Here is a 10,439-nt window from a genome sequence, read left to right as displayed (position 1 = left end):
TTATTTTAACAACTTCAAATCCTTACAGAAATGGAGAAGAGTAACATCTGGATACAAAGTCATGTACAGGACATATCAACTATTTCATCAAGAGATAAATAAATGCTTCATTATGAAAATAAAGTCACTCATAAAATGCAATAAGAAATGCGTTACAAGAACCAAATCTGCCTTTAGAAAAGGACATCTAAAAACAGGAAAATATCACAATAAAAGATCACTGGGTAATAACAGACATCATAGACATCAAGAAGCCAAGATAGACTTTCACAAAGATATTTATTTCCCTGACTGGTGCACTGAGAACGGAGAGCACTGTGGTACAACTGTTAGCGCTCGCTAACAAGTGCTACATTGCATGAGACCTATAATGTGATTAATGATCACAGGGGAAAAAATCTCTCTTGTTATTACTTATGCAGTACATGGACCAAAAGTGACGCTAATCCAAAAATAACAAGGCAATTTCAATTTCTTCCCCATTTCTTCAAATTCAGCGTGATGACCCTACATAATTGGTTGACCCTACACATATTTCCCTGACACATTGTAGAGCTGGTTGTCATTCTGCAGCGTGCCTGCCTCCTGGTGTCTGCCGCCTGTCAACGCAGCTGTTAAACCATGCTGGGACCGAGCAATAGGATTAGAGAGACGATCGATAGTTTGTGGATACTCTGAACAGTGGGATTGAGTGTCAATAGCGTCATTCACAACACGGACAATGGTTCAACCCTAACGTAACACACTGCTGACTGCAGACACGGACGGGCAGGTCTTTGGAGAGGGACAGGCTCAAGGCTGGATGTTCTGAAAGTTCAGCGCTCAGCCTGCCCTTACAGATTGGTCTCCTTCTCCAGCGCGTGGGATAGTCATACAGAGGACAGCACTTCCCCCGCCGAGTCCCGGAACGGGTCTTTCTTCTCCGCTTTCTCCAGATCGATGGCTTGGATGGCGCCCGACTTGATTGGCACGTCCTCCGCCTCTTCCCGATAAGCGGCCTCCTTGTACTTCCCCGACGAGTCTTTCCGGAAGACCCGGTTCAGCCCGTGCTTGGCCTCCGGGTCGGGGCAGTACAGGTACTCGTACAGACCGGCGGCTAGGACGCCTCCCAGAATGGGTCCCACCCAGTACACCTACCGTGAAAAGACGAGACAATTGCACTTGTTAAAGGTGTAGTTCAGATTTTTTTGGAACCGTAGCCCTATTTGCTACTTACCAACAATGATGGTGTTGATTGGTAGATTCCTTTCTCTTCACATCCATGCTGTTCCTCACGCTAGCTCCAGATAGTTAGCCACAAACCAATACAAGGTCAACGGGGTCACGCTCCTACAGTATCTGTGCAAGCTGACTGAGAGGTTCACTGAAATGTCCTCCACACAGTGTGCACAAGATGTCCTCCACACAGTGTGCACACACACACACACACACACACACACACACACACACACACACACACACACAGTGGCGGACTGCATAATCGGGCACGTTGGGCAAATGCCCGGTGGCCTGGCCTGGCCTGGCCTGCTCACTGAACAGCAGGCCAGGCGCCGCCTACTGGTTTACTAGTGGTTTTATTACTTTATTCAGGTTTAAAGTGGGTGCATCTCATTGTAAAATTGGACTTGGCCCAAATTGGGCTTCAAATGGCCCAAATCGGGCTTTAAACGACCCAAATCTGGCTTCAAACGGCCCAAATTGGGCTTCAAACGGCCCAAATTGAGCTTCAAACGCCCCAAATTTTTCGACTGACCCCTTCAGACGCCGGCATGCCCGTCGGCCCGTATCGGCCTGGCCTGCTTGGTATCCAATGCCCGGCCTGAATTATGATCCCAGTCCACCCCTGAACACACACACACACACACACACACACACACACACACACACACACACACACACACACACACACACACACACACACACACACACACACACACACACACACACACACACACACAGTGCACACAAGTACATCTCAGTGAGCCTCAGTCAGCTTGCACAGACAGGAGTATGAACCCATTGACCTTGTATTGGTTTGTGGCTAACTATCTGGAGCTGCTATGAGGACCATCATGGATTGTGCTGAGCAAGGAATCTACCATTCAACATCATCATCATTGCTAAGTGATCTAATTTGAACGGTCTTAACTGTGATATTTGAATTGTTACTGCATTGACATTTGACCTGAATTTAACTTTTAGTATCTGATCTTTGCTATGTGTCTTTTCATTGTATTTTGCTGTATTTTTGTGTATTATTATTTTTTATTTTACAGGAATGTTTGGTTACATCTAGGGACTGGCATTGCAAACTAGCCCTGGGCGGCTATACATGCTTTGGTACAACACATAGGTTTATTGACACTTTATGTTGTGAACACTATCCTGTCCCTATTCAAATAAACAAAGAAAGAAAGAAAAAGAAAGTAGCAAATAGGGCTAGGGTCCAAAAAATCAGAACTATCCCTTTAATATTGGATGATCTGTGCCCATGGGAGCTGTTTTATTGCTGCCTGCCAACGTAATGCAGCACTGACGCAGGACTGTCCTGCTCTGTTAGATGACTGGCTGGGAAGAGAGAGAGGGCCAATCGTCATTAATAGCAACTCAGAGGGAAGCCAGGTAGCCAGTCTGCTGCGTCAAGCATTTGGCACCAAGAGAAGGCACATCTGAATATGATACCATGCAGTGACACTACCAGTGACAGTGCCCCCCACACACACACACACACACACACGCACACACACATGCACTCGCGCGAACACACACACACACACGCACACGCACGCGCGAACACACACACACACACACACACACACACACACACACACACACACACACACACACACACACACACACACACACACACACACACACACACACACACACACACACACACACACACACACACACACACACACACATGACACCACGCTGTCTGTAAATAGCTCGGTGAATATAATTGCCTGGATGCAAAACTGCAAAACTTCAGTGTCAACGTACCTACAGTATATTATACACCACCCAACTGACATTTCATTATTTACCGGGTGGTACGCTGTAAATCGGTGATACTGTGGTACTTCTCCTGCTTGATGAAGTCATAAATTCAAGAGCTTTACGTTAAGTAAAGTTATGTGACGTTTTTTAAATGAGCATTCGCAGCATATCTCTCTCTCTCTTTGTGTTTGGAGTGCTCGTGTCCTCGAGTGAACGGAGGTAAAGACTTCCTGATTGCATCACATCTGTCTTCTTGACTGTTCTGGCTTGGCGGTGCCACTTTGACCTTACCAGCTTTTTCAGCATGGCTATAATACTAGCCTACTAGCCTACAGTAGGCTGGACATTATCAGTAGCTAACTGCACAACATAACAAACACTGATTTGTCAGCTTATTGTGACCACACAGATTGGCGTTGCATTTGACGTTAATTCAAGATGACTCTATGCATTTTCAGGAACCTTTTATTTACCAAGTCAGCTATTTTTCGAAAACCTCGTCCTCGTCATTTTTCCTGATAATTAGTGTCATCAAATGCCATAAAATCTAAAATTAATTTAAAAGTGTTACTGCTGTGTCAGTTATTTATACAGGAAGGGTGTATGACCGAGCAAACTGACTCAAAACATAATAAGACATTTAACAAATTTTGCCCCTAAGAGCCAGGATGCAGCCTGAGATCCTCTGGTAGGGCGTTGCTAGCCATTCCACGGCCTAGGCTGAAAACTAAAGGAGACAGGGCCTTCACTGTAAGGGCCCCTCCACTCTGTCGACTAGGCTGAAAAGTAAAGGAGACAGGGCCTTCACTGTAAGGGCCCCTACTGATTGCTTGTGTGTTCTTTTCTATTGACTGTTTTACATGATTGTTTTTTCATCCACTGTTGTGAAACACGTTGTTACTTGTATTGAAAAGAGGTATACAAATAAAGTGATGATGATGATGATGATGATGATGATGATTAAATGGTTAATATAGTTTTGTAAACTGTCAGAGTGTAAGAGAGCCTTATTCTTACCCAGTGGTCCTTGAAGTTAAGTGTGACCATTGCAGGCCCAAAGGAGCGGGCGGGGTTCATGCTGGCTCCTGTGTAAGGGATCTAGAAGACAGAATAGCATTTGGTTTTTATTAACGACACTGTCAGTCCAAATCGTTAATTAACACGAGAGATTTATTTGAGCTATGATGCTGTCGTCCTTTAGTTTACAGAATAAATCCTACAGAATAAATACAGGAAATGTGCATGCATAGATAGCTACATAGAGCCCAGGTGAAATCAGATGAGCATGTAAGCGAGCTAGCATCCATTTCCCTGTGCATCTATTTGCTCTGCAGGATTCAGGGAGTCCCCCAGAGATCGGTTGCTATGCAATGGCAGTCTCCAATAAAGATGTGCACCACGTGGGTGTGAATCAGCGACACGAGCACAATATCACACACACCGAAGAAGAGATGCTTTGATGCACCTGCCCCTGTTCAAGATGCACACATGTTTTTCAGTGCATGATTAACAAGCTTGTATTCATAAAGTCTGCTTTTGCAAATTATTTGTGATGTGTTGAGAATGCTACAGATTTCAGATACTCACTGCAAACAGGTGACCGATGGCTACAGCGAAGCCGATGGCCAGGCCAGCAGAGCCATTGAGGTCGGCGCGCTTGGGATCACAGGTGGCGAAGACCGTGAAGACCAACTCAAACGTGATGAGGAGCTCCACTACAAGGGCGTGTCCCACAGAGAGCTTAGAGTTCACCTTGGAAACAGAACAAAGCAGTGATTTACATAATTATACAATATGACATGCATTCAAGTTTTAACCACAAATTCATAAGGTTATGTTATATAGGTCCTTACTGCGGTCACACCAAGCGCCCCTCTGACAGCAGCAGGTGTGACTAGGTAGAGGATCCCAGCCCCTGTGATGGCCCCCAGGCACTGAGCCACCACGTAGAAGACGGCCTTGGCCAGGCTCAGTTTCCCAGTTACGACCATGGCCGCCGTGACTGCCGGGTTTATGTGTCCGCCGCTGATGTGGCCGAAACACTGCACCATGGTGGCGATGCTCAGGCCGAAGCACAGGGAGATGAGGACCAGGTCGGCGGGCTGGGGCGTCGCCTCCCCCACCGACCAGTTGATGGTGGATCCCAGGCTGAGCAGGACAAAGATGAGAGTGGCCAGGTACTCTCCAGACACAGCCCTCCAGAAGTCCTTGGTCCAGATCCCTTTAAACGCCGCCATTGTGCTCCGACAGTTACACAAGGACAGGCACCTCCTGGCGAAAAAGCATAATGAGCGAAAAATGATTAGCCTAGTTATGTATTCGTGGTGAGTGCATGTGTCTGGAAATGTCTGAACCCTATCAGGACAGCTGCCTCTAGGCACAACATTGTAACTCCACCGGGGATTTCAGCCAGTGACTTTCCACCAAGTGCAACACCGAGCATTCTTTAAACATGGTGCATATACATGTAGGCTAATGTTGCTCTCGTAGTCAAAGCATACACATACTGCATTCAATGATTGTCACTCAGTGGATTTTGCCCAAAATTATGACATAATAACAACAACAACAACAATAATAATAATATAATATAATATAATATAATATAATAATATAATATAATATAATATAATATAATATATAATGTAATGTAATATAATATAATATAATATAATAATAATAATAATAATAACAATAATAATATGATATGATATATGATATAATATGATATGATATGATATGGTATTATTATATGATATTATATTATGTTATATATTCTATTATATAATAATAATAATAATAATAATAATAATACTAATAATAATAATAATAATAATAATAATAATGATAATGATAATGATAATGATAATAATAATAATTGAGCACCATTATAATCTAATGTCAAAGACAATGCACAAATAGGATTGACATCAATTAAAACATCTGAACATAAATGATTTAATATTGCATTTTGCACAACAAATCTACAGGGCAGTTAGAGGATAGTGCTAACTTTTGTTCCCCTGCAGGTTTGTAACTTACCAAACGCAACAACAACATGCTCCCCCACTCTCAGCCCTCATGTTATGTGATTTGTCCCCATTCATGAGTCCAGATGAGTTACTTTTATAGTTGCACAAGCAGACATCTCTCCTTTCATCAACACAGAAAAGTTGCAGTACTTACAGGCGAGAAGCAGTAGTAGCAGCAGGCTGACTGAGCGCAAGAGCGGGTCTGTCGGATGAATATGAGCAGCAGCAACACATTGTGCCTCGGGATCGCATCCAGCAGCTTTATCAAGTTACTCCATCGCCTCACGGGAATTAAGGAGCTCGCCTCGGTGGGAGGAGCTCACAGAAAAGCGCGACATATCAATCAGCATCATAACTCAATGATCAGCATCAGCATCTTCTGTGCTACTCGTCGTCAATCAGCAAAACCACAATATGCATGACCGTTATTCAGAAGGCTGTCCTAAGCATTACATTTTGCAAGTAAATAATTATCAATTCAATGATGATTCAAAATTAGAGACGGTTGCAACAAGTCTTATTTCTCCAGAATATGCTATAGCTAGAGCAGGGGTTCCCAAACTTTTCAGATTAAGTACCACACATTTGCATTATCTTCCACTGGGTCGCTGAAACACGCCCTTTGATGTAATTAAAAGAAAATATATATATATTTTAGTAGAAACTAGCAAAGATAATGCTTGCCCCTGCACTTGCACTGGGCACAAGATATGCCCCCCCCCTATCTATTATTTGATAAATATTCCTAAATAATTAATTCATACTATTGTATAAATAAATAATACTATAATATTATTATTGTAAAACAATACATATTTTCAGAATACTATGCTCATTGAGACAAAAAGCAAAAGTTACTTCAATTGCAACATATAAGAATACATAAAATTTCACTAATAGTGAAATTGTATGTATTCTTATATGTTGCAACCGTCCCTGACTCATGTTGCAGCTGTCCGCAGGGTTTGGGTCGATTGCAACATCTGACTTCTTTTGACACGTCATATACTGTATGTATTCATCTTTAAATGGTATTACCAGACAATACGGTTAATGTATATAAATTTGGTTGGTCTATTCCAAATAGTCTCTGAGTAGGCCTAACTGAGAGTAAAGACTTCCTGATTGCATCACATCTGTCTTGACTGTTCTGGCTTGGCGGTGCCACTTTGACCTTACCTTGACCTTATTTGTCAGCTTATTGTGACAACGGAGATTGGCGTTGCATTTGACGTCAATTCAAAATGACTATGCATTTTCAGGAACCTTTTATTTTCCAAGTCAGCTATTTTTCAAAAACCTCATCCTCGTAATTTTTCCTGATAATTAGTGCAAAAAAGTTTTGCAACCGTCCCCAGGCTCCCCTACTGCACATTGAAATTCCCCTGATGGAAAAAACGTTAGTAATCTTAAAATGTCTTACAATTTTGCTTTCCTTAAAATTTAAGGGAACTTAAGCCATTTTATGGCAGACAAGGGATTAAGACACATATGAAGCCCATATGTGTGACTTGACTTGTGTCCATCTGAAGGCTGCAGAAGTCACCTTATTGCTGACATTGTGTAACAGGTGGGATTAACTCAGAGGATTAACATCAAGGCTCATGGTTTAACTATTGGTGGAATCATCCAAGTTATCAAGCTTAGAGAATGTGTCATAAAACCATAAACCAAGCTACTTACTCTGGTAGGAAAGCCGATAATTCCAATATATATTTTTTTATCTGGAGCAAGCGCTCAACTGTTTGCTCAACACACACACACACACACACACACACACACACACACACACACACACACACACACACACACACGCGTGTGCATGCCCTTATCAGTCTAAGCAATTGTGCGCCGCTGGTGATGTCACAATATCAAGTGTGACCAGTGCATTGATTTTATAACATCATCTGATGTCACTCGGGCTGAGCATGCTATTTGAGCAATTGTGCTTTGATGATGTCACAATGTCAAGATTGATGACATCTCTCACTGATGACATCACATTTGCTTGAGTAACATCACTGATGACATCATCACTGACATCTAACTTCTTATGACATCGGTGATGATTCATTATACCAATTCAGTCTATGACATCACTTAGGATCACAATGTCTATGACATCATACACGATTGGAGCGAGGAGAGGGAGTGACACGGACAGAATGTAGGGAAATAGTGGATGGATAAATCCAGAAGGAGGCGGTGATGCAAGATAAAGAATGCCAACTGCCATAAAACACCACAAAAGAAGAAGAATCATAATTCAGTCTTCTTCTGTGGTGTTTTATGGCAGTTGGCAACCTTTATGTTGCATTACCGCCTACCTCTGGATTTATCCCTCCACTGTTGACATCAATAGTGGGTATGACATCATCAGTCAGTGTGGGTATGACATGATCAGTCACTACTGGTCACCACTCGACGATGATGATGACGACGACGACATCATAACTGACCACATGATCAAATTGTTATACTGACTTTGAATGAATACTAGTATCAACATGACCAGCTAATAGGTAAGCTTTATGGTCGAAGGGGTTCGTTCACCTTACTCATTCTGAGACAAGGATGTAATGCAGAGCTATGCAGAACTAACCTGTATGGAGACAGGACCACCAGAACAGGGAGCCACAGACACAGTTGGTAAACAGCTTCCTCAGCTAAATTTACTCCTGGTTTTGGACACCAACATCCTCCTTAGTCACCTGGATTATGTGAAGAAGATCCAATCTCTTGGCCTTGGAGCCCTGGGATTCCCTGTTGTCCTGATCCCCTGGGTGGTGCTTCAGGAGCTCGATTCCTTGAAGATGAGGAAGAGACCGTCAGATTTCCACCAGGCCTCTCCTGCTCCCTCCATCATGTACATTCACAACTCTCTGAAGAGCCAGGAGCCACGGCTCTGGGGGCAGTCGATGCAGCAGGACGCGCAAAGCAGCTATGGTCTGACTACCGAGAATAATGATGACCGAGTGTTGCAGTGCTGCCTGCAGTACCAGAGACTATACCCAGAGTGCGCTCTCATCCTATGCACTAATGATAAGAACCTATGCAGTAAGGCCCACCTGAGTGGGGTCAAGGCCCTCAGTAAAGATGACCTCGTGGAGAAGGTTGAGAGGTCCAGACATGGTCTTCATCCCCCACAGTGCATGGAGACACCCATGCTGCCTCAGCCCAACCCGCAGGTCCCAATGCCCATGAGGAGAAGAAGTGACCTTTTTCTAGGACCAATGGAGAAACGGGAGCTCAGCAGATGTGTTTCAGAACTGGAGGCTTGCCTGAGGGTGGCGCTGTCTAAGGTCCTAGAGGTGGAGATGAAGGCCATTTACGAAGACCTCTGGCTAGAGATCGTTTTTCTGAAACCACCATGGACTCTACAAGATATCCTGCAGTGTTTGAAAAAGCACTGGATTGCTGTCTTTGGGTACATTGTCCCACATCAGAAGCTGCACGCTGTTTTAAATCTGATTGACTTTTTCACCTCAGGTAAAACCGTGGAGTGGAGCACGACATTAGTGGCTTTCCACAAAGCTAAAGAGCTGATGGAAGAATTTGGGAAGAGGTCAATCCATGCTCGCGCTGCTCTCTCTGTGTTGCACAACATCAGGCTCCCAACTCAGGGGGAGGAGGCTCCTGACAACGAGAGACAAGCCACGGCCACTCTGGTCTCACACCAGGAAGTGTGGACTCTGTTTGAGAACATCTGGGCCAACATGTATCAGACAAGCTTGGCTGTGTTCAAAGATCTGCACTTTGACGCCCACGCCATGCAGAGCACTCAACCAGCGGGAGGTCCTGCGCTGCCACAGGAGGCCTTGTCCTGTTTGCACAAACTGTCCTCCGTGATCTCACAGCTACTCCAAGCTTTCAGCAGGTTCCTGTCCTCAGAGAGCGGTTTAGAGGAGACCCAGGCCTTCCTCAGCTTCATCCACTCCAGTGAGATCATTCCTATGCAATCCAGATTCACAGCCAAAGACTTACTTAATTGTTTCTCCCAGCAAGAATACAGGGAGAGGCTGAAGATAGGGGGGACCCAGTTGATGGACCTCAAAGAGGCCCTGGAGCGCTGTCTTGAGGCCATGGGTCAGCACATCCTGAATGCAAAACCCCTGGGATACATCTAATCTGAACCAGTGACCTCAAACTACCTACTTATGGGGTGGCCCCGACCCCAGCATGTTTATCCTGAAGCAGAAATTTTAGGATGTTGAAGGTGGACTGGAGGCACTCACAGATACTAGTAGATCTGTTCTGGTCTGCTTTTGTCAGATACTATGTACCTGGCCTTCAAACCCGGAGCAAGTGGCAAAGACCAGTAGAAGACATCAAAGCAGGAACCGTTGTTCTATGGACCCACAGCTCCCCAGGGCATTGTGGCAGATCGGGAAGGTGACCGGAGTGTTA

General features: G+C 44.2%; 2 protein-coding genes across 2 annotated transcripts; one reads left to right on the top strand and one right to left on the bottom strand.

Moving 5' to 3' along the window:
• Positions 1-869: 869 nt before the first annotated feature.
• Positions 870-5,267, bottom strand: LOC310772002 (aquaporin-4-like; the record flags this gene model as incomplete). The annotated part of the gene is made up of 4 exons (XM_083664482.1): positions 4,854-5,267; positions 4,588-4,752; positions 4,018-4,098; positions 870-1,133 (listed from the first exon to the last, which is right to left on the bottom strand). Exons 1-4 carry the CDS (start codon positions 5,235-5,237, stop codon positions 870-872), a joined length of 894 nt encoding a protein of 297 aa, XP_083520608.1. The 5' UTR covers positions 5,238-5,267.
• A 3,344-nt stretch (positions 5,268-8,611) lies between these two features.
• LOC310772001 (transcriptional protein SWT1-like) lies at positions 8,612-10,159 on the top strand (the record flags this gene model as incomplete). The annotated part of the gene is made up of 1 exon (XM_083664481.1): positions 8,612-10,159. The coding sequence occupies one exon, from the start codon at positions 8,612-8,614 to the stop codon at positions 10,157-10,159; it is 1,548 nt and encodes a 515-aa protein (XP_083520607.1).
• Positions 10,160-10,439: the final 280 nt, after the last annotated feature.

The sequence above is a fragment of the Poromitra crassiceps genome (genome assembly GCF_964638095.1).
Source record: "Poromitra crassiceps genome assembly, contig: HAP1_SCAFFOLD_1701, whole genome shotgun sequence".
Taxonomy (NCBI): domain Eukaryota; kingdom Metazoa; phylum Chordata; class Actinopteri; order Beryciformes; family Melamphaidae; genus Poromitra; species Poromitra crassiceps.
Note: the sequence above shows the minus strand (reverse complement) of the source record. Positions and strands in the feature narration are given on the sequence as shown.